Raw genomic sequence first — 27,641 nt, 5'->3', positions numbered from 1 at the left:
GCGGGAAGGGCTGCGGGGTCCGGCTGCTCCAGCCCACCTCGACGGCTGAGCTCCGTCCTGCCACAACCGCGCTCCAAGCACGCCCGAGCGGGCTCCGGGCGGGCAGGAGGCCGGTGGGACGAGCCCCGGGAAGGGGGAGACTTCCCCCCGCGACCCCCGCGGGGCCGCCCCGGGGCGGGGCCGGCGCCCAGAAAGCCGGGGCCGGCAGCGGGGCCGGGCAGAGGCTGCGCCGCCGGGGGAGGGCGAGGCTGCCCGCAGCACCATGGAGAGCGGCGCCGAGGGGCGCCTGGACGCCGCCGCCTTCCTCGGTGCCTGGCAGCGCTTCGACGCCGACGGCAAGTGGGGACGGCATGGGGGGAGCCGGCTGAGGGGTGCGTGGGTGCCGGTCCCGGTGGGTGCCGGTCCCGGTGGGTGCCGTGCCAGGGGTCTGCCCTTGCAGTGGGGAGGCGGGTCTGCCGGGCTGGATGCCCGTCCGGGACTGGCTGCGGGTGGGTGCGCTATGGGTGCCTGGGATGCTGCCGGGTGTTTGCCGACATGTCCAAGCTTCACCCCCACAAAGTCCTGCAGGTGTTTTCGAGCCCCCCTCTTCCTCCTTACTATGAATATCACAGCTGTAAATTCTCCTTTTCACCCAAAAGTTTTGCCTTTCCATCACTTCCCTGTTTCATCTGCTGTTCTCTCTTTTGGTCCCAGTTTGTGGATTTATTTTTGTTTCTGAAAAGTTTTCTGCAAGGAAAACTCCGAAGCTGCGCCCAGCCCTCACGGAGAAGTGAACAGATGAAATTGAGTAGGACATGGGGCTCCCCTGAGTGGGCAGGCAGGGCCCCAGCTGAGATCCTGACTGTGAAGCCTTGGGCTACCTGCATGCAGCCCATGACATGGTTCCTGGAACTTGGGCACTACCCCTGATCATTAATACATTTACTTTTTATTTAGACAATGGTTACATAGAAGGGAAGGAACTTGACGATTTTTTTCATCATCTCCTGGAGAAACTGGGACCAGAAGTAAGTACTGTGCTGTGTTAGTTGTGCATCAGGTCCAGGCAAAAAAGTTATGCTGAAAGACGATTTGTGTTTGTTGTTCCCTGATTGCTGACTTTCTTAGCAATCCTGAGGTAAAGAGCTTTTCTTTTGGCAACAGGGTGGCATTTAAGCAAGTACAACAACAAATGCTGTCACCTGAGCAGTTTGATCAGTTGTTTCCAACACAACAACTGCTGTCGGGGTGAGATTGAAGTTGGCACCAGCTGAAGGGGCTGGTTGGCAGCGTGGAGAGAAAGTCATTTACTGTTGTTGAGTAGAAACAAGTGAAAAAGCACCGGCACACAGCCTGGCTGACTGAGCAGGAGGGCAATGTTCATGGTTTATTTATCCAAGCCTGTGCTCATTAGTTTTGTTAATATGATAGATTTGTTTCCCAGGTCAATTTTTAACAAATATGCTGTCATTAATTTTAAATGGTGCTTAGGAAGAAGGCTTATGTCTATGTTGCCACAAATGGCTAAAAGCCAAACAAGAGTCAATTCTGTTGCTTCTAAGATCCAGACCTGGCTCTCAGCATTTCTGGGTTTCTCCTCTGGTTTCCTTTCCTGGTTTTGGCAGCACTTCCCCTCTCTCACTCTCTGCGTCTCAGTACAACCAGAAGTTGCATGACAATTTACAGTGGCTGGTTTCCTTGGCTCCAAGTCATACAGTGCTTATGATGTCACCATCAGTGAAGGAGAAATCCTCAGGCCAGCACTTAAAGAATATAATATACAAAGAATATATTAATATTTTCTCTACACAGCGTGTGCCCAGATAGGAAAAGAAGGAAACATCTTCCAAATGGAAGGAGAGGATGTGCCAAAAATCAGAGATTAAGCAATTCCTTTAAGCAAAAAGTAATTAACAAGGAGAGAAAAGGTTGCTGATAAAAGGCATAAATTCATGAGTATCAAGTGTAAAATCAGAACTGTACTTACAAGCCAATTACTATTCTTGGATCTTTAGGGCTACAATAAAAAAATAGAAGACACGAGTAATTTTTTCAAGCATATTTTTATTTAATTTGCAAGTAAATTTGGATTGAAATATTGGCAGTTTCTGCAGAAATGTCTTTCAGAGCATGGATGGTTAGATGAACAGATAGGCACGTAGAAAGACTTCAAACAAATCAAAAAAGATTCAGCTATAGGAATCTTTAAGGACACAGAAAAGCTGATTTAAAGAGAAATCAGAAAGCTTATGATTATTTACCGAGGAACAAAAGATGAAATTGGGAGCTGCTAGTCTTGGGGTATTGAAATAGCTACACAAAGCATGCTCAAACAAACTCAGTGGCAGCAAACATGAGATGTTGAAGGAGACACTTAAAATCAGGCTGCAGAGGTCAATGCTGCAGCGGGTAGCTGAAGCAAGGGACCTCCAAGTGGGGCTCTCTGGAGTGAGCTGATGGTGATAAAACCGAGGCTTCACCAGGGAGCTCATGCTGCAGGCAGCTTCCTAAGCATGTGAGTCAGGAGAAACTCCAAGCCCCGCTCTAGCCCATAGCTGCCCTTATGTACCCCTCACATGATGCTCTGGGACAGCATCACACCACGTGGATTGCAAACCCGGTGTGTTACAGCAGTTTTTGTGGTCTTGCTGATACCAGTGTGAACTCCATTACACTGTTTTAGTTACCAGGACACAGAACTTACAAAATGAGGGTGTTTTAGTAATGAACTTACTGCTTTAAGAAATCAGTAATAGTTTTATTGCTTGTTAGAAGTCCCTGCTTGGATGACTCCAGCTTAATTCAGCACCCCGATCCAATTTGCATCTCCTTTGCTTCTGCTATCTAAGTTTTGCCATTAAAAGAAATAGCTTAACACAGATTGAATGGAGAAAGAAGCAACTCTCTCTCCTCCTATTAAATAGAAGAAATAGGCTAATTCTGGAAGACAGTGCTCACTAACTTTCAGGGTACTCAGACTGACTGTCAAGTGCTTTTGGTTTTTTCCTTCTAGTCTTCTTGCCTATTTTTGGCAGTATTTCCACTCTGGTAGTATTAGGGATAATAACATGTCAGGCTGCAGGCAGAGCAGTCTGTCTTTGTGGCAGAAACCCAAGGGGAGCTTTGTCCTGGGAGGCTGAGAGCAGTCCTCTGCCAACTCCTCTGGGTATGGGGATCACTTGTAGCACCAGATTAAACAAAGGTCTCTACTACCTTTGTACAATGAGTTTGTCTAACAATCCTGAGCTGTTTTTATCTTTTTCACATGATTTATATTGTACAGGCTTGTGATTATAGCAGGAGGAGTAAAGGGTCCCCTCTGCATTGATTTTACCATCCTCCAGAAGGAAAGTGTCCTCTGTGATAGAAGCAATGAGCTGGGACTGAGCATCTCTCTGCTGTACCACTCATCCTGACCTTTACTCCTTTGGGTTCTTAATGTCTCTGTTTCCTTGCACAGTAGAAGGGGGAGACAGCAATACACTGACATAACTTACAGATGTGTCACAAGGATTAATTAGTGACTGTGTCTGAAGTGCTACACAAGCGATAAATAATGTTATCAGCACTGGAAGTTGTCTCTGCTTGAATAGAGAATGGCTTCATAATTATATTTTTTCAGCCTGCATTCCCTAAGCTGTTATTTTTCTTAATGACCACTGTGGTCCTTCAGCTCTGTTTTTCCTCCCAGCTACACTGCAACATCCCCAGCTGAGACTAAATGCCAGGGGATGGGAGCAGCTGGGAAAGGAATGCAAAAACGAGCCTGTCAGGAAGCTGAGAGACACAGCTCTTCCTGACAACTCTGAGGAAAGAAACTTGAAATAGCATCCACTGATGGAGGCCAATTCATTGTCTTTTATTGAACCATCAACAAGTGTGGGGGGAAGACTTTGCAACAAAGGTAGACCTGTAGTAAACCAACTAAATCCCAGATGCTGCTTTCTGTCCCTTCTCCTCCAATGGGTGATTGCTGGAGGCATTTGGACAATGAACTTAACAACACACTTTAACTTTTGTCCAGCCCCAAAGCTGTTGGACTAGATGGTTGTTGTAGGTGCCTTCCAACTGGAATATTCCATTCCATTCCATTGAAAATGCCTTCAGTTTCCAGGTGTGTGTAATTCATCCTCACACCAGCATTATGATTGCAAGGTGCTGGCATTATCCACCTGCTTCTGTTATCACTCCTATGACTTCTCTCTAACCATTTGAGCCTCCAGCTTCCTGGCTGCTACTGCATGGCTGCCATGAGCTGCCTGGGCTCTCTTCTGCTCTTTCATAAACATCTTTCTTCTACATTATGGCACCTCTTTCCTTGCATTTTCTAAAAGTTTATTATATTGAGGTGAAATCTCAGTGGAAAGGACAGTTTCTTTCAGCATCAAAGAATTTTATTAGAACAGGAACTGCAGCTCCTGCATTTCTCTCTTATATTCCTGTACATCTTTCTTTCTGCATCAAGATCATTAAGGATCTTCCTTGCTTTCTCTTTTCTGTGATTTTAAGGAAGCTCTATGTATATTCTCATAAGGACTAGATAAGATTTTTATAGATGAATGGCTATAAATTTTGGGGTTGGATTACTGAAAGTTTCCATAAAACCAATGATGTCTGGGCAGATATAGAAAGAAATGCACATTGCCATTCGGCTTTCTCAGGAAGGTATTTCACTCTGCTTAAATTATACTCAAATTAGATAGAAAACTTTCAGATAAAGCATGGTTGCCTTCATCTAACTGTAAGTGTGTAGGAGACCACAAAAATTGTTGAAGTATAAATTTGATCAGACAAGACCGGTATTAGCATTGTTATAATCCCTCCTGCCTGAAAACCACATGGATAGCTATGACTGGAAGGGACTGAAGTTAATCCTCTGGAGCTCACTCTGAGCAACTATTAAGGATTTGTCCTTGTTTTTACTTCCAAAGAACAGAGGCACCCTCCAGTTACTCTGGCACTTCCTCCTTGCCTTATACACTGTATTGTCTATCTAAATAATGGGCATAATTTAGCACAGTCAGGAATGCAACAGCTAGTCAAACAAAGTTTAATGGTCAAAACATCAGCCAGCCTCAAAACCATCCAAAGCAGACTTCCCGTGTGCTTTACCACCCCAAGAGATGTAAAGTCACTGGTGACCAGCAGGTCAACAGCACGAAGAGCCCTAGAAGAAAGCAATCAACTTTATCCACATCTAGCATATTTCAGAATTCTAACTCCCAGGAAATCCTGGCTATTTAAATATTAGGAAGGTATTCTTTATTGTCAGGGTGGAGAGGGACCCTGGAACAGGGTGCCCAAAGAAGCTGTGGGTGCCCCTTCCCTGGAAGTGTTCAAAGCCATGTTTGATGGGGATTTGAGCAACCTGGTGTAGGGGAAGGTGTTGGAACTGAATGATCTGTAAGGTTCCTTTCTACCCAAACCATTCTCTCATTCTGATTATTGCCAAATAGAGTTATGTCTTTAGGTGTGGCTTTCATCCGCCTTGATTAGCCTGGCCAGTTCCTATCCCTGTTCCTCCACATTAAGGCATGGAAGTGCCTCGAGGTATTTCTTAATGGAAACTAAACATGCCCATGGTAAAAAATACACTATGTGTTTTCATCTCCCAAATGCACATCGAACAACTTTCAGCCTAGCAGAAAGGACAGAACAAAGAACCTGTCCAATGCCTAACCACAAAACCACGATGGCACAAGGAAGGCTGCAGTAGCCTTTGTTGGATGCTGGTGTCTACTATGTGAGAAAAGCTTGCCCACGTTTGTGCTGATGAGGGTTAAAAAAGGAACAAAAAACGCAATGTGGGATGACAGGATAAGTGCTCATCTATTGTAGCATGCAGGAGTGCTGAGTTTGGTTAGTAAATCCTAACCAAAGTACAGGGCTGAATTCTCGAGTGATAGCACTGAAGTGAGCAAGATTGGCCTGAAGGAGAAATTGGCCCTGGAGCTGTAGGGTGATGTCCCACAATTATGCAGGCAATCCAAACTACAACTGCATGGGGGTAACAGAGTCATTAATGAGATTAGTTTTTACAATGAAGAAATGTTTGGCCCAAGAATGAAAGGTTCTTGTTCTAAAGTCAAAATGTACATTACTGATGTCTCTCATGTGGTCCTTGCTGGCCTCATATCTGTACTGTGTGGCTTTTGACATGATAATTGTTGTTGATTTTGTTTTCCAACTGTTCTTCTTGGCAGACACAATTTATTTTCATAGATCTTGTAGGAACTCGATATCTGTGGGACCCTTGGCCTTTCTATCATATGTGGCTGAAACACTAGAAGACATATGTACTCGAGCCAGCATTTTCAGAAAATTCTCTGAGTTTTTTTCAAGAAACAGTGTATAATAGTCACTTAAATGTAGTTTCACCTTTTTTTATACCCTCATCAATATAGTGGCTTGCTTCTAAAATCATGTCAAGAAGGAAAAATAAATCAATTTATTACAGAATTGTCTTGACCAGCAGGAATTAAATGAGAGATCCAATTTCATTAAGTAGGAAAGGCTCCGCAGTGCTCCATAGATTCACTTTTTGCCCCCCAAACCAAGTGACTCATCGTTTGTTTTCATCAAGGCAAACTTCTGCCAAGCACATGAATCCCTTAAGGAGCAAATGCTTAATTAGTCAGCATGAGGCAAAGAGTGCAACAATAAGAAAGGAATGGATTAACAAAGAAAACAGATTACATCCAGGTTTCCAAACAATCATAACCAGCCATGACAAGAAAATTAAATGCTGTAGAAATTTTTAAAATATGTGATCGTGCCCTTTCTGTGATTACAAACCCTATTAAAAAACAGATTACCTTTGTGATGCTAAATACTTCTAAAGGGTTTTCACAAAAGGGAAGATGGAGACTGGACATGGAAAGGAGAAAGCAGAAAATTAATTTGTTATGGCAGCTTGAAGCACAGAAGCTTTTCTCTGTAAAACTCTGTGGAAGAACATTCACACTAAGAAATTTACTTGTTAGCCCTGAAAAATACGTGAACAAAGTCATGGCGTTATTTTAAACTGTGTGCTTTTATGAGAATAAAAATGACATGGCCTTCTCCTCATGGTAAGTAGTAAAGATTTCTTTTCTGGCTGTACAGTGAGAACCTGCAGCAGCCCTTGGAAACCACACAGCATCCACAAACTCAGGGAGGTGCATGCACCAGGGAAAGCAAGGAATTATGAGAAAGGCTTCTCTGTGCAGACAGTGACTGGAAAGGATGCAACAGCACTCACTTAAACCCTCACAAAAGGGAAAGCATTGCAAACCTTTGGTTAAAGATCTGTTTCTTGAGACAGGCAACACAATCAAGACAGCATTCTCTGATAAAGAATGATGTGCTCAGCTGCAGACATTTACTTGCTGCAAAGCCGTTTCCCCCTGTCCCATCTTATGAGTCAAGAGGCACATTTTTGTATGCTGCTATTTGTTACATCAGGTTTAACCCAAGAGACAGCTCAACCCCCCACAGCCACTCACTCACTCACTCACTCCCCAGTGAAATGGGAGAGGGAATCAGAAGAGTAAAGTGAGAAAACTCATGGGTTGAGATAAAGACATTTTAATAGGTAAACCAAAACCCACAGGCACAAGCAAAGGCAAAACAAAGAATTCATACACCACTTCCCATGGGCAGGCACGTGTTCAGCCATCTCCAGGAAAGCAGGGCTCCATCATGCTGACTTGGGAGGACAAACACCACACTCCAAATATCTTCCTTTCCTCCTTCTTCCCCAGCTCTGTATGCTGAGCACCATTCTACATGGTGTGGCGTATCTTTTGGGCCAGTTGGGGTCAGCCGTCCTGGCTGTGTCCCCTCCCAACTTTTTGTGCACCAGCATCCTTGCTGGTGGGGTGAAGCAAGTCTTCAGATCATGTTCTTGCTTGGATAAGGGGAACAGATCATATAGATTATGGGGTTTTTCCAGCCTTTTAAATGTCTGTGGAATAGAAGGGCAATTAGAGCAAGCTATTTGTTTGCACCACCAGTAGGTCAGTCTTGAAAACCAGGTCTCCCAACTTTAGTTTCTGCTTGGAATATGTCTTATTGGATCTATTTATTTTTTCAGTGTTCTGGGATGGTCTATGGTTTTTTTTCAAAGCCCCCTTTGAAACCTAGTGGTTATTATACACAAGGTGTATAATTTTTAGTGTAAAAAATTGTAATATACAAATAATTTTGTCTTGAACATGCATCTTCGGAAAGCCAGTTTTGTGCAGTATCTTTTCTTCTTTGTGAGTAAAGGCTCGCTTTTGGTGGAGCTATTACCAGTTTTGTTTCATAAGTAGAATATTTATGAAGAGAGAAAGATTGTCCAAATTGAAAAATCCCTTGGACTAAAAGATTTTGGAGCTGTGTAAATATTGTAAGTATTCCAGGCATTTACTTGACGTATCCCATAGTTTAAATCAGTTTATAAAAAGAAGGAGGGTGTCCCATTTTTATGCAGATAACAGTGTCCCTGCCGCAGAGAGCTCAATGAAGTGGTAGCTGATAGCTGACACCAAGTTGAGCAGTAAGCGTTTTAGCAAGTGACTAGTTTGAAATGCACAGCACACTTTTCAAATATCAGCTGTGATTATCATTTTGGAAATAACTCATCCTACTGGGCACAGAGGAGGATCATTTCAGAGTACTTTGCAAGCCTATTGAAGTTGGCAACTGATAGGCTTGCCTAAATCCCGGGAGGTGTCTCAAAGAGTCAAGGTGCTGCCAGAAGGCAATTTAAACAGCATGAGGGTGAGTTATAATGCCAAGGGGAAAGAAAACCAAGGCCTGTGGTCAGTGATGTGCTGTGCCCTCAACACCCGAGCCCACAGGACTTTCTGGATGCCACCATGGGAAAGCAAGATCCTGCAGCCATGCCCTGGGATCTGCTCAGCCCCTCCTCCTGGGGCTGGCCATCTTGGGTGCATCCCTGTGGGATCACCGCTGGGTGTTTCATCCCCAAACTAGGAGCTGCCAGCCCTTGGTGTTACACAGCAAGGATGCACTCCAAGGGCTGCACTGCGTGGAGCAGTGCACTGAGTAAATTTGGGAAAGTCACTCATGGTCTTGTGTCATAGTAATAAAGAAGGGAGTGTACAACCTAATGGAGCTTCAACAGCAGCTGGAAATGAGAAGCTGTGTTAGAAGACTCAGGAAGGAATAGCTGTAGTCCTAAATCCATGTGGTTGTAGAGAAGACAAAAACTTTGAAGGACTTTTATTCAGGGGTTGGGAAGAAGTTAATTTATTGTCTTGTAAAAATTTCTACAAAGGTATGCCACAAGCCAGTGTGGGTTATCCTTCTCCCTTCCTTCCTTCCTTCCCCTCCCAGAGAGGGCCCCCTCCCACACGATTGGGAAAGAAGCCAGGACCTGCTCAGTGTGGGTGCTGAGGGTAACGTAGGACTTAATTGCTTGGGAAAGATTAACTAGGTGAGCTTCCCAGCCCAGCTACAAAGCTCATATGACCAGAGGCCTTTTCACAGGGTAAGGAAATCGTATTTTGTGTGGTCCAGTCAGAGTGGGTACCCTCATGGCCGCTGCTAAAGAAACCATGCCTGATGAACCTAAGCATTGTATTTCACCTGTCACAGTGAAATACTGTCAAAACACGTAACGTGACAAGTCCAGAGAACTCCACACTATGTATAAATCGATTACGGGGTTGAGCACATACAAAGGGAATGTCAATTGCTTGAAATTCTATGCTATTAACCCAGGAACACTGACAGGGCTTGGTGCCAGGTCTTAAATCAGCTGACAGGCAATAGTAAGCAACAATCTAGCTCCACTGACACCTTTCAAGGCTGATCTAATGAACTGCAGAGATGTCATTCAAGGATAAGGATATCTTCCTGAAAAGCACAAGCTGAAAACAAGCAGGATGGAAACTGCTGTAACACACACTTGAGCAAAACCAAACCCCGGTGATATAATGGGAACAGTTGGCTAAAGAAGCAGGTGTCACTGAAATATTTTGGGGTTTCCAAACACTGATCTTCCAACTGAAAGCTTAGTAGCTACAAAGACATGCATAGGACTTATTTCCAAAAATTCATCCACAACAGTGTGTCTATGGGCATTACCCCCAACTGTAAGGGGGGGTAATGATCCTGGTGATTATCTGTGCATGAGGAGAGATTTCCTCCAGGAGAGTCTTCTCATGCCCTCAGCAATTTTCGTGCACTTGTTGTTTTCCCCATGGTAGAGCACCATCACAGAAGAAGAAGTTCAGAGGATGAAGGAGCAATTCATGTCTGTCTACGATGTCACCACAGATGGACGCTTGCAAATCCAGGAGGTATCTCTGCCCAACCTCAGCCCAGGATTTCTTTTATAGAAGGATGGAAAACTAGAACAGACTTTTTATAGGGTCTGTAGGAATAGGAAAAGGGGTAATCTGAAAGAGGGTAGATTAAGAGTAGGTTAGGGAAGACTTTTTTTTAATGAGGGTGGTGAAGGACTGGAAGGGGTTGCCCAGAGGGGTTGATGCCTCATCCCTAGAAACATCAAAGATCAGGTTGGGCAGGGCTCTGAATAACCTGATCTAGTTGAAGGTGTGCCTGCCCATTGCAGGGGGTTGGACTGGATGACTTTTAAAGGTCCTTTCCAACCCAAACCATTCTATGATTAAGACCTGTAGCAGACGTGGGAGATCTGGAAGATAGAGCCTGGGTGTGGAGGAGGTGACTCATGGAGTATTACATTAGCCAGATCCTTTGGTCCGGAATTTATTTCCAAGGGAGAGACAAGCCAACTTACATTTCACATACTGGGTCAGTAGCCACCCAAGTTTTTTCTGTTCTTTACTTTCATGGTGTGTGTCTGGTTTTTGTTGTGGGGGTTTTTTAAAATGTTTTTTATCCAGCTTGCAAATATGATCTTGCCGGATGACGAGAACTTCCTACTGCTTTTCCGACGGGAAACTCCCTTGGACAACAGCGTGGAATTCATGCGGGTCTGTATCTGCACATTGCCTCCTCCCCCTTGCACCCCACCAGCTTCTTCAACACCAATCCCTCTGCCCTCTGGAGAACATAGCTTGGGAAATAGATGGGTATTGTGAAAGCAAAACACATTCCGACCTGTTCAAGTAGAGAAGGTTTTACATTATTTACACAGAGGTGTGGTACCTAGGGCTGGACCAAGGGTACCCAGAGAGCTCATTACATTTCATAAACGCTCTCAGCCACCTATCAGTCACGCCACCACAGACAAAACCTCCCCACTCATCAATTCACCCCTGCAGCTCCTCAGCTGCATTACAGCATAAACCAAGAGGGCAGACCAGGCACGTTTTAAGTACCATTTTATCCTGAAACATTAGACTGTCAGGGCATGGAGAGGAAACCTCCATAAGTTGGGTCAACAAGACCATATAACTTTGCCCAGTCTTCCTCTGATCTCTGCCCCTAAGTGTCCCAACATGGAATTTCAATTTTTCCAAGACCGCATGCAGTTACTTTTATTTCACATACAAGCTGGGGGCTTCTGCAGATCAATGGCCAGTTGTGTATGGCCTTGACTCAGGGGAGTAAAAGAAGCTGCATGTACAAATTAGGTAAGAAATGCAAAGCAGTTTCTTAGTATTGTCTTCCTTTTATAGACAGTGTGTCTGCATTAAACATGTGATAGCAGCATGTAGCATGTACAGCATCCAAGTGTGAGTAAGAGCTATTGTGTGAAAAGTTTATTTTATTTCATCTACAATTAATTAAATGTTGGATAATGCAACAACTTGCTCATTATGGAAGTTCTGCTTTGAATCTTTACCATCTATCACTGAGCAGATGAGTAACTGCAATATTTATGTGCTCACATCAATCTGTCCCCGTTCAGATCTGGCGCAGTTACGATGCTGACAGCAGTGGATTTATTTCAGCTGGTGAACTCAAAGTAAGTTATTCTAACAAATCTCTCTGGGCTTGACCTACAGCTCACTGATGTCAATGGGAGCCCTTCCATCCTTCCTTTACCAATTTGCTGCCTTTTTGTGTGGTTGACAAACAGCATTTCTGGGTTGCTCATAGTGAGTTTAAGGACTCATGCCTTCTGGCATGGTCTCAGGGGCCCTGCAGGAGGGAGGATGGTTTGCTGTTGCCCTCCATGGACTGCTTCCCCCTGCCTTGTCCCATGGCCCCAATTGTCTTGGTGGCACTCAGTGAGACCCACAAGCACTGCCTCACCTTGGGTTTGCACGTGTGCCTCTCCTAGCTAAACAGAGCCAAACCCATTGTGTTTTATTAATGGGATTTCTTCAGAAACTCTTCCTGAACCTGCAGATTTTCTGAACACTGATTTCTCATTAAAGCTCAGGCTATTGAGGCAAGAGCCTGTTCAGAAACCATAACTCAAATACTTTGAGCCAGCAAGCACAGAAAGTCCATCCCTGTGTCCCAGCAAAAATGTAAGAGGATGGTTAAGGGTTTTGCTGAATGGCAAATATTTTGATTTAAGATCAACTAGCAAGTATTGCAGGACTTATGTTATCTTTTGCTTATTAAATGAGTTTATTAGGACTCACTGGAGTTTGTGAAGAAATCCCATTAATAAAACACAATGGGTTTGGCTCTGTTTAGCTAGGAGAGGCACACGTGCAAACCCAAGGTGAGGCAGTGCTTGTGGGTCTCACTGAGTGCCACCAAGACAATTGGGGCCATGGGACAAGGCAGGGGGAAGCAGTCCATGGAAAAAACATGTTTCAGATTAAAAAAATTTAACTTGGTCAAACTGAAGACACTAGTACTAACCAGGAATGTGAATCTAGATTTGTGTAACCCTGCTGAATTCGAATTGAATTTCCTGCTGTTATTTCTTGAATTTACTCTAGAGAGTAAAATTTCTCTCTTTTCTTGCTACAGGATTTCCTGCGAGATCTCTTTTTGCAGCATAACAAGATCGTTGCTGAAGTAAAGCTGGAAGAATATACTGATACTATGGTAAGAAAAGATAGAATTAATGTTGCATAGATCAGAGTACAGCCTAAAATCTCCTTTAGGGTCAATGTCTGTAGGGCCATAAGAGGCCTCTCAAAAGGTATGTCAGAGATCCCTTGGGGGATTTAGCACACACTGCTGCTAGCAGTTCTTTGCACTGGACATCAGCTGTGAAGGCATATTTTTGCTTAGAGTTGAACTATTTCCTATAAGAAAGAAGCTCAACTTTACACCAAAGCAAGCTGAGCTCTAAACCTCTTTAAATGCAGGTGAGGTGCATCCTTCTTCAGGATATGCTCAGCCTCAGCCAGATCTCCAGCTCATTCACTTCCTTCCTCCATCTCTCCCTCCTAGCAAATCCTTTTGCTCCCAAGACATGCAGGTATCTGGCTTTTCTGCTCGGCAAAGCCCAGAAAGCCTTACTGACTCCCTGCTGCTTCCCTGAAAGACTGGGAGGTTGAAGTTTCAGTTCTCTGCCTGGCTTATGACAATATAGCTTTTATACTGCAATCAACAACATAATATTTGGTGTGGGTTTAGCATCAGTCACCTGGATTTCAGAGCAACTTATTCTATCTAAACATCTAAAAACAAGAAAAGAAGGAAAAAAAAAATCTCATTTCTGATGTCATTCTCAAGGGTATAATTTGGATTCCACTAGCACACATCTACCACCGCAATTTTCTAAATGGTTTTCAGATGGGAGTGCCTTGTTTCTTGGCACAAAATCTGTGTTTGTACCTAAAAACTAGCTTGGTGTGCAAGCAAGCAAGGAGCTGCCCACATATTTTGCAATACCATGTTATGGATACATGATGTGTCTGTGCCTAGAAATGTGACCCTTTAGAGCAATGCGAGAAACTGTACTGTTTCAGAAGAGTGTATATTTTGTTTTTCATATTTATAAGACGGTGAAGAGAGACGAATGCCAGCTGCAGAAATTATTTTCCAACTGGTAGAGCTTGAAAACAATAAAAGCCCAGAAGTTATGGCTAGGACAAAAATCTTTTTGGTAGCATTTGCTGGTAGCAAATACCTTTCATTCTTCTCTGTTAAGGTTTCCATCCCTGGTGCTTAATCTCTGATCAGGTGCTGGGGAATAGGTGATCTGAAGCTTGTAGACAGTGGGTGGTTCATTTCCTCCAACTCCTTTCCTTTCCCCTTAATTTCCCAAGAAAGATCTGTGATTCCACTACCCCAATGCAGCTAGGTATCAATGCAGCCCAGGGCTGAGAGCCAGGAGGTCTGGTTTCTATTCCCATGATTTCTTGTAGAATGGCTTTGTATCTCCAGAGAGGCAGTTTAATCTCTATGTTAGAAGATAAGATTTGATCTGGGAAAAGGGATGCTTTGTATATCTAGGGAAATCTATGATCTGAAATGCAAATCTGGCTCCTGAGGACAAAGGTTTGCCAAGCTGCAATGCCAAAAGAATCAGGGATGTTAATGGTTATTAGAAAATGAGGATATGGCAGATGATTATTTTTTCCTTGCAATTCTTTTCTCTAAGCTGAAGATCAAGGATGTTTATAAACACACCTGATCCCAAAAGCTCTAAGACAGGGTGTGAAATTGCCACAGGCATAATCTTATCCTGTGATATCCTGGAATAAAATAGAGGATATGAATTCTGTATGTAACAGCAAATTATCCACATGGGCAGTATCCTATAGCATCAGATACACTGCACAAATGATTGCATATGAACTTATCTGAAGTAAGAAGGCAAAATTCCAAGGAGGGAAGAAAGATTCAGCCTCGCATTTGCAGGGCTGGATTGAAGAGGAAGAAGTCACTCAAGGAGCACAGGTTTGATGTCAAGGCCCAGGGCAATGGCAGCCCTATGCTTTCTCTCTCTCCTTCCCACACGGAGTGAGGAGCTGCTGGAGTGCAGAGTCCCACTGCCACTGGACTCTGCCACCATCACCACTGTTTAGAATAAAGGCGTCAGTGGTCCATCCATTTTTTTCCTGACAACAGACTTTCTGTTTTATCTTTAGCAACCACCAGCAGCAATTCCTTTACTGCAGGTTGGACATACTTATATTTCTCTCCCCTATTGCTTTGCTCCCACCCTTTTATCTTTTTAGAGCACAAAGTCCTTGGGACCGGGACCTGTTTCTGCTGCACAGAGCTACAGGGTCTCTCAGGGTGGCCCATCCATCCAGCTCAGGGCTTTCAAGGGCCAATATGATTATTATTCAGTTGAAATAAGCTGTGTCCCAAGGAGCTGTAAACCCATCTGTCTCCACAGGAATATACAGATCTCTGCCATTTTTTCTGTACATACACAGCTGGCTGCACACATCTTAAGCAGCTACTGATACCCTGAGTGGACCCTAGGGCCTTCTGGAGATAAAGGGGAAAAGGCAGAAACTATCATTTTAAAGAAGCTAGCCCAGGCTTGAGGAAAAAAAATAAAAGGCAGCATTTTATGGTTTTGTGCTGGGTATTTGCAGTTTGTGAGCAGTGTGAGCAGATATCATATCAACCAATAAGGGCATGCTAAATTCTTGCCCCTTGTGCTGCTATGAATGATCTTATACTGCATTAAAAAAAAAAAGAAAAAAAAGGTTCAGAAGAAGGAGAAAGTATTTATTTTGGAAGAGACTGGTCAGCTCTGGAAAGGAACATCACTTTATCAGGTTGCTTAGCAGCCGCTTCTTAAGAGACTATTCTGTTTCCTTGTGACCTTGACATCCTTTCGTCAGAGAACACTGATAGAGATCAGGGATTTGATGAACAAGTGACGAACTCCTGTAAAGAAAACAGGTAGTGAACACATTGGCATTGCACAAGCTCTGTGAGTCTGCTAAATCAAATCTTAAAAAGCACTAAAGCCACTGGGGAAAATCACAAAAGAACATTTGAGTTCTCAAGGCTCTTCATGGGGGAATTGAAGTGACAATGCTGTGCTGAGGAAGCCCCTTTGTAGGCACTGTTTTTGGTTTTTTCTCCATGCCTACATAGTACATAGGTACATATTTGTCATTAATACATTAATAGTCATTAAGTGTGTATTAATAATTATTTACATGCTCCCACTTTCACTTCTGAGTCTTTGAAAACAACTTGTAGGTTTGTTGCCTTCCCATGGGAAGAGCTGTTCCCGATCAAGAGCTGTTGGCAAGGAGCAAGCTCTTGGAGGTTGAAGTGAAGCCTGGTATTGCTCTGAGCCTCCTGAGAAGAGGCCCCAGGGGGCCTGCAGTGTGTGCTTTGGGAGACAGAGTGATCATAGCTGAAAATAGATGGAGGGTTTAAATAGCATGGTGAGAATTTTTTGCCTTCCTGAATTAACACAAGTTGGAGAAATTAAGACCGGCCCCCTTGATGCTTCATGATGAGAACACTGTGGATGATGACAGTAGAACAACTTTTTCCAATCCCTCCCCACCTCCCCTCAGCCCCTCAAGTCAAGCTTTTAGTAGGTTTCTGGGTCCTGGTGAAATTTCAGCTCAGAAATACCCATCTCACATATGCATTTGACAGCATTTTTTTATGAGTGACAGATTCCCTACCTGTGCATGCACACAGCTGTGTACTTAAATAGAATATTGTAAATGCCAGGATATGAACTAGATTTAAGATATGGTTTCTGATAATCCACAGCTTCCCAGATAGCAGCATATTACTTCTAGTTTGTAATCCCAATGTCTGCAAGCACCATGCAGGGCAAGCTCATTTCTGAGTCAAACTTCAGCAATTTAAGTTACATATTCTGCTGAAACAGTCACACATGCAACACTGACATTCACTTTTTGCATTGCCTTCTGTTGATAATGTCAGATGGAGCATAAAAAAACTCCTTTGATCATCATTGTATTATTGCATTATTGTATTTCAGTAAAATGTAAAGGATAGTTCTTGCTCAGCCAGCATGCCATCTTTGCCCACAATGGGTTAATATTTTAGAGAGGCAATAATGTAAGTGCAGTGACTAATCACTCAACAAGTCTTGGTCATGAACTACACCATTTGAAAGCTTGTAGATGGTGATGACTGAGGATGATCCCCAGAGAAGTCAGAATAGGTGTTTTCCCCAGCTGTAATGACACCAGGTTTTTGCTGGGCTTACTTGCAGAGATTCTCCTGGGCACTGAGCTATGTGTCCTGAGCACACAAGCCTGCAGCTGAGGGCTGCTCACCTTTTCAAAGCAAAGGGAAAGAGGTTGGCTTCTCCCTGAGAATGGTCTATGTCCACAAGTATGCATTGAGGACTACTTTTATTGCACATTGAGGGGATCCTTTGCAAGGATGATGCCAGAGTCTCAGTGTGGTCAGTTCCATGGCTGTGAAAGTCTATTTGTGCTCAGTGCTAATGCTAATGTACTTATGCAGGTAAATAAAAGTCAGAGCACAGAAAATTCAGGTGATTTAGACCCTTAACCTTACTAGTCAAGCTAGCATATCTTTGTTAACAAAGTCTCTTATGACCACCAAAGAAATGGTGTAATAATAGACACATTTACTGTATTGAAAAAAGGCCTAAACTGAGTTTGTTATGTTTGTGAACACACTGAGCAAACTTCCCAAAGCTCTAGAAATACAGTAGAGTGGAGTGTGACCTACAAGACTGGTTCCTAAAGAGCAGTTTTTGCTCATCCTTTCTCCTCCTGGTAGTGGTCCATGCTGGCCTCCCTCCCCAGCAACTCTCTAAGGATGCTGAGAGGACCCACACAGCTGATGAACACAAATCTGCCTCCTCTGTCCCTTCTCAATTTAATGTCAGTGGTGCTGTCACCTCCAGTTTTGCACCACACTTGCTGTGGCATAAGCCAAGGGAAGCAGAAAATCCCATTTAAACTCAAACTTCATTTCTGAAGATCAAAACCAACAGAACTCAGGAGCCTGCAGGATTTGTAAAACCCCAATAGATAATGCATAGGTCTCTTGGGAATCAAAACACTCTTAGAAATCCTGTGCTAAAGGACTTGCCTATGTGACACAGGCAATCTGGCTGGGCAGGTGTGCTAGTTTGAAAACAAGCCAGTGGGAGTTCGCAAGACAGAATTATAATTTAATAGGAAAATTAAAATAAATGCAATAGTACAAGAGCACTGACAGAGTCAGGATACAACCTGACACCCTGTTAGTCAGGGTGGTGGTAGCAGACCAGATGAAGTGGTTCTGTTGAAGCGGTGATCCTGTAGAAGGTTCTGGTCTTCACCTGAGGGTCCAGTGGCAGCTCTTGTCCTCTAAGAATCCAGCAGGTAAGGGCTGCTTGTGCTGTTCCAAACACCGGATTATATCCAGTTGGGAATGCTTGGTTCCTCCCCCTGGGCAGAGCATCTCACAATGGGTTGATGTAATTTTATGAGTCACACAGTGGGTTCTTGATGGCCCATTAAACAGAGATAGCTCCATGGAGGGAATTATCAGGGATGAGTCATAGTAGGAGATAACGAGCCCTGCCCCACCTGCTCTAACAGCTTGTGAAGATGATAATAGAATACATACTTTGGGTTACATCTTACACTGTAACCTGGGACAGCAGGGCACTGAGCTTTTGTCCTGAGGATAACTTGCTGGTCACAGGGCCCTCCAGCCACTCTGCAAATGCTTTTGTGACCCTGTCCTTCCCTAAAGAAAGAGGACACAGGCAATCCTGCAACTTGGGCTGATGCCTGTCTTTATACAGTCTCAGTAACCTCTGTACTCCCTGGCCAACTTTTGTTTCAGCTGTTGGGCATATGTGCCCACAATATATATATTAAAATACATTTGTGAGAGTAGGAGGTCAAGTAAAACTGATTCTCTCAGTGTCCCACTTTGTTACACACGAAGAAAGAGAACCAGAGATGTAAAAGCAGGTTTTAGTGAATCTGTTTATCACAGATCTATTTATTTTGGTTGTTTACTTCTTTCCTTATCTCTGTCATGGAAAATAATTCAGATTTATAGTCTTATATTGCTCTTCAATGAATGTGTGTTTGTCATATTGTGTTTCAGGGGCCTTTATAACACCGGACTGGGAAAGCAGAGATATTTCCTTTACTGAATTAAAAGCCGATGGCAGTTTTGATTTTGTACTTTAAAAAAACAGAGAGGTAACAACTTTCATTTGCAAACCAAGCTGTTACATATTCTCTGTCTGCCTCAGAGTGCCTCAGAGTACATTCAAACAAACAGAGGGTGTGGCCTTCGTGCACTACCATTAAAATGTCAGTGAATTAATTTGTGCAAACACTTTAAAATATGGGGTAGCTTGACAGTAAAGGAAATGCGTCATTTTATAAAGCATACTGCTAGATGAAACAAAGCTTTTTTAAAACTGAGTGCTATTTAAACATGCCAGACCTTGTCCTTAACCGCATTGAGATGTTTCATATCAGCCTGGCAGCGTAAATATACCTTTCGAGAGTGTAAACTGAAAATCCATCAAATATAACATATCAAGATGGTGTGTGAAGGCAAAAGTTTAAATTAGAAACAATCTCATAACCATTTCAATTATCTCCTTCTCCCATGATGTGTGCTTTGTCACATGGCGTTGGTACCCTCTGTCATTCTTTGTGTACTCATGCGCACAATTAGCAGATCAGATCAAACACTCACATGCTTGAAACTTGAAAGTTTAATTAAAAAACATTTCCCCAGGCTGTTCCCCGAGTAATGCAGCCATGTAGTGGGTATGCATGCACTCCACTTGTCCAGATAACAGGATTAGGTCTATCTTATTAGCTGTGGTACCTGAACTAATTCAGTGAACACTAGCCCTTCTTCCCTATGTGTTTTCCATCTTTCATGTGTTAGTCATTGGCAAGAATTAGCTTGGCCTAGCTCTTCCAGCCAGACTTTTATTTTCCTTCTGTTGACTGGTATGGACAACCAAAATATTGCATATGTTTGAAAATTGTATTCAGGGTAGCTGTGGCAGAAAAAGATCAAACAAATAGAAAGCACAAAGGTTATCTCTTGCAGAGCTGAGTGAAGGAGGTCAGGGAAGGGAGTTGGTTAGCTGTAAGTAGAAATGCTGAAAATTGAATATCAAGCTCAAAGACAGGGTGCAAGAGAAGGATGTTTCCTTTCACTAAGCAATCCACTAAGAAGTTTATTATCTCTCTATTAAATGTGTTTTAATGGGGTCTGCACTGCTGCAGGAATATTGTAAAGGATTCAGAAATGGGTAGGGTTGAAAACCATATACTCACAAAATTGATAATGAAGCAGAAAGCCTTTCACATCTGAACCACCATCTCTAATCTAGTCTGTTTCATTAAGGATGCACAGAACCCTTCAGCCTTCTGGCTATTTGCAACTTCTGAAACCATGAAAAAATATGCTGCACCTACAAAGTAGAGCAGACGCAGGGCAGGCGGGACACGTGCAGTCCCAAGGCAAGGACAGCCGTGCTGGGATGCTTATGTATTTATTCCCTGGAAAAGGGCATGAAGCTGGAGATGTTTCACTGGAAAAGAAACTTGAGACTTTTCTCAGACAAGCCTATGTGAAATGAAAATTGTGCCCCAAGTCTGGCTCTTGGACAAGAAACCATCAGTCTGTCTTGGTCCCATTAGCTGCCACCATGGTGTTTATCAGTGTGCTTGTATAGAGATCAGGGCATGGTGATCACGGAGTTGAACTTCTCCCAAAAGCTCTGTGTTTGCCTTTCTGAGGCATCACAGAGGGAAACACATCTGAATTTGAAGTCTAGGCTGAAGCACCAAATTTTAGTCTCAAAAGAGTAATTCTGAGATGCACCAGAAATGGGAGAAAATAAAATACACTTTCAGGAGCTCAGAAACATGTAGGAGAATCCAAGTGAAGTACAAAGGCTGCTAAAGGCAGTAAGTTTTAGTGTGTTTTGGTAAGGACACTGTATCTTTGTATGGAGGAAAGGCCGCTACCTTCAGTCAGAGCTGCCCTGACCTAGCAGCAGAGTTCCTGAGAGCTGGGCCCTGTGTTACCTCCTAAAAGCTGTCCTTTCCCAGCAAATGCTGTCCTCTCTCACCATGGCAGCTGCACTGCTTTGTGGTGAGTTCCTACAGACCATGTGGGTAACTAACACTCCTTGGTGGCCGAAACCAAGGGATTTGGAGTGATATTTTCAAAAGGACTGAAGTTATAGTAGAGCCCAAGTACTCTGGTATTCCCACCACCCACATGCTGGTACTTTCTCTAGCCATCTAAATAGGGGTTGTCTCCATAAGCTTCCTTTGGGCAGCATATTTTAGAGCAGCGATGTAAGCTGCATGTTGCAAAGTCACCTGTGATGGAGAGTGTGCAAGAGTGAAGTAATAGGGATACTTCTCTCTCTCCTCAAGCAACAGACAAAACCAGGTTAGGTATTCATGTTTTATTTGTAGAGAGGTTTTTGAAATCTTATCTGGGATTATTTACTTCTAGAAAGAATATTAATCATTTTCTATGACCTGCAGAATAACTCATTTATCAGCCAAGAACTGAAGGCTCAGGTTTATCTCTCTGATGGCAGTGGGAGGCTGTCACTGCAAAGACATTTCTCCCCTCGGTGGCACCAGCAAAGGCAACTTTTGCTCCCATCCCTTCCTCCAGCCTTGTCCCATTGCTGCTCCAGCAGAGACCAGAGGAAAGTGCCATATTGCTTTTGAAGAGCTAATAGGGCAGGAAGCAGCATGCAAGAAGTTAGATCAGCTGGAAAGGGACAACTTGGACTGATGCAACCAGAGGGAAATCCTCAGGATGGCTTGGCAGCTTTATTCATTTCTCCAGCTCTGGGGCAAAGCAAAGTTCAGAAGTCTTTCCTCTGTCATTTAGTGGCTCTGCACAGAGCACATGTTTGGCAGAGGCCAATTAAATGAGAAAATATCTTTCCTTGTGCCACTGAACACCCACATAGCTCTCATGATGTCATTTTTCCAAATATCTCAATATGGGCCTTCAATCATTCATAGGATTTTTATACTGTCTTTCAGTGGGAGGAAAAGTGAGCCCATACCAAATGCCTCTTCAAAAAATCCACCCAAACCTCAGTAGTGTAAAATACTCAGAATAATTAATGGTATACAGTCTGTTGCAGAATCTCAAGCTAAACGTAGTACAATAAAGGGCTTGCTGCCCTTGAGCAAGGGGCAGGGAAGAGGCAGCACCGACAAAACAGGCGAAGTCTCCCTGAGAAATGGCAGCTCTCCAGATGGTGCCTTTTCTCACACAAGTGTTAGGCTCTGCCCTGGCTCCACTGCTGGGAAGTGCTCAGGACGTGCTGCTGGCTCCCACACCTTCAGGCTATGTCATAGGGTATACTCCTGTCCCTCTGAGCTTTGTCAGACAGGGACTGGTCCAGGCCTTCTCCAGCGGCTGTGCAATACACAAAAGATCCGTAGTGAACCGATTACTCTGCATAAGCACTACTTTCTAGAACTTTGAGCCATGAGTTATTCAGGTTTGCAACTCATTAAACATCCCCCCCACCCCTTTCCTTGTAACAGACCCTTTTTTGTGCCTTGAAGAGAAATATGGAACCAAATACAACAAATAAATTAATATTTTTTGATGATGGTTCATTAAAATGATGCTATTCAGGAAAAGAAAATGGTAAGTTTTGAATTCACACAGATTAACCTCTTGATGTTGGCAGCCTGAACCTTCTTCCTAGACTTAGTGTGTTCTAACAGCAGGCCTTGAGCCAAGCAAGCCCCACAGCTTTATTGGTGTAAAATCCTGAGTGCTGATTAGAAGGTGACATTTTAACCTCAGCTGCTCAGTAGCCACAGCAAGAGTCAAAGGTAAGGATGGAGTCCAGCTGGAAGTGTTTGGAAGTTTCCCCCTTTTTTGGCATTTTTTTTCAAGGGCCAAAGCAATGTCAGTATTTAGTTTCTGAAGATGCTTGCTGCAGACCTGCTTTATCCCCATGTAAGGGTGGAAGGGAGCAGTGCTGGTATTTGATTGCTTTGGGTTGTTGCTGCCAAAAAGCTGGTGGGTTTTGCTGTTCCCTTGTGCCACCCTTGCACTTGGTGCTAGCACAGGATGCCACGGTGCCCAGGGTGTGGGCAAGCACCCTGAGCCAGCAGAGGGGAGCGCACGGGGCAGACCAAAATGTATATTGGCTTTTTTTGCATGTGTGTTCTCCTCCTGGCCCATCTGTTTTATCTCTGTCTTCTTGATTTATAGATGAAAATCTTTGACAAAAACAAAGATGGACAGCTGGACCTGAATGACCTGGCAAGGTAGGATTTAATAATGTTGGTGGGATGTTTCAGCTCACAGTGGTAGATCCAGGCAAGGTGATGTTCTCCCTCTAGGGACATGCAGTTGAATTCTACCTCCTATCAAATTAAGTCTGCTCTGATCCCACCTCTCCAGCCCATGGTCCCCATTGCAATAATCTGAGAACCTAGAGCCAGTGATAGGACCAATGCCAGGATCTGTCTGTACAACACCAATGTGCATGATCAGTGCTACTTCTGAGACACTTCCCAGGAGGTATGAGCAACCAGTGGCTCTGTTTCTCCAAAAGAAGGCTGAAAATCCTTTCAACAGAGTCACAGACTTGCATTTATTTTACATCAGTATGTGCAGCAGGGGCTGCAAAGAATTTTTACTGCATTTTGATTAATAAAAGTACCACCACAAAAGAGCTTGGCAGTGGCAGTAAGAAAGAATTTAGAGAGCCAAGGTGAGATGATTCTGAATGAAGCTGGGGACTCAGTCATGGGCCTCTGTTTTTTTTCTGTCCTTGATACCTCAGAGGCTTTTAGAGGATTTTCATTGCCTACTGATAGAGTGTATGCCTGTCTCTGTAAAACTATGTGCATTGATTGGAGAGGACTTTAAATATGCAGCTACAGTCTTAAAACACCAGTTTCAAGGATGAGGGGAGAGAGGTGCTGGTTTGCCACTGTTAGTTTCTGCTTGGTATCACGACAAATGCCAGCACAAATAACTGCAGCACATACAGCAGTTCCCTTTGACCATAAAATATATGGCAGGAATCAGAGGCAGAATGGAGAATATCTAAAGGGGGGTGCTGTTAGAATTTTCTCTTAAATACAGTTCCCTATTAGGAGCCAGGCCATCTGAGGCTCTCCTCCAATCTGAGCACATTTCTCACTCTCCAAATCCCTCCATGTGCAGACACAACTCAGCATGCTCTGTGTCATGGGCTCTAAAAACCTCAGCGTTAGCAAAGCAGTTGGAGAGAGAAAAGGGTTTATCAGTGCTTGGTAGGCTTTAGGAGATGAAAAGAGAGGAATTCTGCCAGTCTTGGTGCACAGGCCAGTATTACTTTGTCCTTTAGTTTTACAACCACCAAGTCTCCCTCCAAGAGAAAGCCATAAATCACTCTTTCTTTAATGCCGCACAGCAATCCAGTCACGAGGGATGATTGTCTGGTAGCTCTTGCTTTGGAAGCTGACACCCTTTGTTGTGCAGGACCACCAGAAATGCTCCAGGAGAAGCACTGGTGCTAACAGGCATGTCGGTGGTGATCCAAAGGGCACCCTCTGTGCCCCTTCAGAAGGGGAGGAAGGAGTGTGTTCCCACAACAGCTCTCTGTAAATAACCCCACAGGCAATTTTCTCCTTTATAGGCCTTTAATCTAACATCCCTTTGCTTTACAAACAAGGAGAGCTCAGAATAGTTTGTGTGCAGGTGATAAAGTGAAAAGATCATAATTTAAATCTCTCCATTCAGGATTCTGGCGCTCCAGGAAAATTTCCTTCTACAATTTAAAATGGATGTAAGTAACACTAATTATTGATACATTGAGCCTGTCTCTCTCAGCTAAGATGGCCTGGGCCCAAACTTGAAATTTTTGCATTAAATTTTCATTTGTTTGTCCTCTCTGTATGCAGGCTTGCAGCACAGAAGAAAGGAGGAGAGATTTTGAGAAGATCTTTGCACACTATGACGTTGTGAGTCCCGTGAGCCTGTTCATTCCCTCGTGGTTTGTAAATGACAGATTTAGCATGTGCGGCTGAGGCTTCTTCCTCCTGCTGGGTGCTGTTGGAGTCACTCAGGAGTGGCAGCTCTTCCCAAGCCCATGGCCCATGAGCCCAGATGCCAGACTGGGAGGGGTGAAGTAGGGACAGAGGGGAGCAATGCTCAGAGGTCTTGTGTCAAGGACCCATTTTGGCTTTCTGCATCGCCCTGGCCAGTGCTGCTGCATTAGCAGTTTTCCTACCGGAGATGCAAGGGAGGCAGAGGAGGTGGTGGCATTAGTGCTCACAGTCTCTAGCAGTTCAGGACCTGCATCACCACCAAGCTGAAAAATAAACCCGCTTCCAATACGGAACCCATGGTTATTTAGGGAGTCTGTCCCAGGACAGACATAGCTGTTTAACATCAACAATTCAGTGCCACTTCTGACAGTCACACAACTCCCTCATGGTGGTGGGAGACATTGCTCCCATTTGGTGGGAAGAGATGGTTTGGGAAAAACAAAGGGATCTTAGATATTAGGAAGAAATTCTTTACTGTGAGGTGGTGGCATTAGTGCTCACAGTCTCTAGCAGTTCAGGACCTGCATCTGTGAGGGTAGTGAAGCACTGGAACAGGTTTGCCCAGAGAAACTGTGGATTTTCCAGCCCCAGAAGTATTCAATGCCAGGTTGGATGGGGCTTTGAGCAATCTGGACTAGTGGAAGGTGTTCCTGGCCATGGTGGAATGGTTGGAACTGGATGATTTTTAATGTCCCTTCCCATTCAAACCATTTTATGATACTGTGAACTTTATCCTATAAAGCTTGGTGAGCAGGTGGTGGTACTGACCAGTAAATAAACATTGTAGTGTTTTTGACTCACTGTGGAGTTTTGATGTTTATTCCTTCTTTCAGAGTAAAACAGGAGCACTTGAAGGCCCAGAAGTGGATGGGTTTGTCAAAGACATGATGGAACTGGTCAAGGTATCTTCATGGCTCTGATTGTTAATATTCTGTATTTCTTAAAGGTCAGTGCTTTTGGAATGCTACATACACAGAGAGATTAGTAAGAACATAGTGTCAGATTTCAGTTTGATCTTTAGCAGAAGGGAATGTCACCACCTCAGTATATATACTGCAAAGCATTTCACCATATCACAGAAATTCTGCCTCACAAATTCATACAGCTTCCCTCTATTTTTAAAAGGTCCATTCTAGTTTGTACTTTGAATTAGGCAGATGTTACAGCATGACAAACTGTGTTGTCATGGATGAGTCATCACAATTTCTTTCTTGTCTTTTCCCTGTGGGTGTGGTTCTCACCAGAATGACCTCATGGTTCGTTAGTACTCAGGCCTACACTTGAAAATAATACTTGAGGTGTATCTCTAATTGAGAATACTGTACCTGGTGTGTTGCTTCAGCTTCTGATGGAGAGAAGTGTCTGTCTTCATTGGATTATCTTGAGTTTCCAGATGAAGTCCAAGACAGAGCTTTTGACCAAAACAGAATCTGTTCTTTGCTTCCTCTGAGCCTGAGCTGCTGCATTTCCACACAACGTGATCTGGCACAGGGATATCTGTGCTGCCACATCCATTCAGGAATGAGCAGAGAGTGGCAGCTGTGTGCCGATGGCTGCATGTGGGTGTTCTGGCCATGTAGTGTGCAGGGAAGGGTGTGGGGACAGGCAGGAGGCTGGATTTGTGCTGTGTAAAGGAGGGAAGGTTGTTCTTTGCCTAAGGGCCTTCATCAGCATTGCCCTTGGACACCACAAGCTGTGCATGTGAATTTGATCCCCTCCTGAGAATGTGGGAAGCAGAGCAGGCGGTACAGTGTTAGGAGCATACAGAGACTGTGTAGCTTGTAAAATGTGTCTTCAACATGAACTTGATCCACAGAAGGTATTTTTACATTGCTGACCGGTCTGTAAAATAGGAGTATGCTGACAGAAATGTCACATTAGTCCTTGCACAGCAGATTTGAGAGACGAAACCAGGTGAAGGCACAGGTCTGGTAGAGTAGGGATCTGCATTGCACAACTTTCTGAAGTTTTCTTTTATATGGATCGGATACTGATGGTCTTGACTGAGCACAAAAGTCAGGGTGCATTTCTATACAGTCAACTCACAGTGCCATGCCCCTTCTGCTTTTGCAGAGCACCCATTCCCCATCTTTTGTTTGCTTCCCCGCCACATATGAGCTGATGTGGAGCCTTTTGGTCACTCTTCCTTGGGTGGATTTCCCAGTTGCTGCAGGGTGGGCTTCTTTACAAGCTAGGGAAATCCAGAACAATTTTCTCTCTCAGCACTGTTTTTCTCTTTGCATGCAGCCCAGCATTAGCGGGGTGGACCTGGACAAGTTCCGCCAGATCCTGCTCAACCACTGCGATGTGAACAAGGATGGGAAAATTCAGAAATCCGAACTAGCTTTGTGTCTCGGACTGAAAATTAACCCATAGCTGGGAAAATGCTTGTGGTTGTGTTTCCCTTGAAGGATTTGCCTGCTGCTCCTCGTAGAAGTGTGTCTGTGCTGCTGTAGGAGCGGTGGGGAGCTGAGGCACCGTGCTGCCAGGCTGGAGAGCGGGATTTGCACGGGGGCATCCTCGCTCCACCAACTCCTCTGAGGTGTTCATTTGCTGCTGCCACTTGTTTGTCCCCTTAGCAACATCTCCACCCACCAGCAGAACAGCAACCTCAGAAAAGAGGTTGCTGTTCTTCTGCCCTCATGCCCTCCAAAACATCCCCTCAGTGCTCTCAGAGTGCAGCTACTAGGTATTTCTGATGGTCACTTTATATGTGTGAAGTCATTACTTTGGTGAACGTTGTGCTTTGTGCATTTAAAATATTGGATGGATGACAGTGTATTTGTGCAGAAATAAAATGGCAATTACAGAAATTCA

General features: G+C 44.0%; 1 protein-coding gene across 1 annotated transcript; it reads left to right on the top strand.

Moving 5' to 3' along the window:
* Positions 1 to 211: 211 nt before the first annotated feature.
* Positions 212 to 27,641, top strand: SCGN (secretagogin, EF-hand calcium binding protein). Its single transcript, XM_042048883.1, has 11 exons — positions 212 to 335; positions 937 to 1,007; positions 10,179 to 10,271; positions 10,839 to 10,928; positions 11,810 to 11,866; positions 12,832 to 12,909; positions 22,996 to 23,051; positions 24,517 to 24,562; positions 24,678 to 24,737; positions 25,658 to 25,726; positions 27,072 to 27,641. Exons 1-11 carry the CDS (start codon positions 263 to 265, stop codon positions 27,198 to 27,200), a joined length of 822 nt encoding a protein of 273 aa, XP_041904817.1. The 5' UTR covers positions 212 to 262; the 3' UTR covers positions 27,201 to 27,641.

Source organism: Corvus kubaryi, unplaced genomic scaffold (genome assembly GCF_017639235.1).
Source record: "Corvus kubaryi isolate FWS band 111438036 unplaced genomic scaffold, C.kubaryi_AGA036_p1.0 68, whole genome shotgun sequence".
Lineage (NCBI taxonomy): Eukaryota > Metazoa > Chordata > Aves > Passeriformes > Corvidae > Corvus > Corvus kubaryi.
This window is presented reverse-complemented; position numbering and strand designations above follow the sequence as displayed.

What these genes read in the sequence shown, in the direction of transcription:
- SCGN (XM_042048883.1), top strand. Translation starts at nt 263, where the DNA reads ATGGAGAGCGGCGCCGAGGGGCGCCTGGACGCCGCCGCCTTCCTCGGT. An exon ending in TCTTTGCACACTATGACGTT is followed by an intron (nt 24,738 to 25,657) that starts GTGAGTCCCGTG and finishes TCCTTCTTTCAG; the next exon opens with AGTAAAACAGGAGCACTTGA. An exon ending in ACATGATGGAACTGGTCAAG is followed by an intron (nt 25,727 to 27,071) that starts GTATCTTCATGG and finishes CTTTGCATGCAG; the next exon opens with CCCAGCATTAGCGGGGTGGA.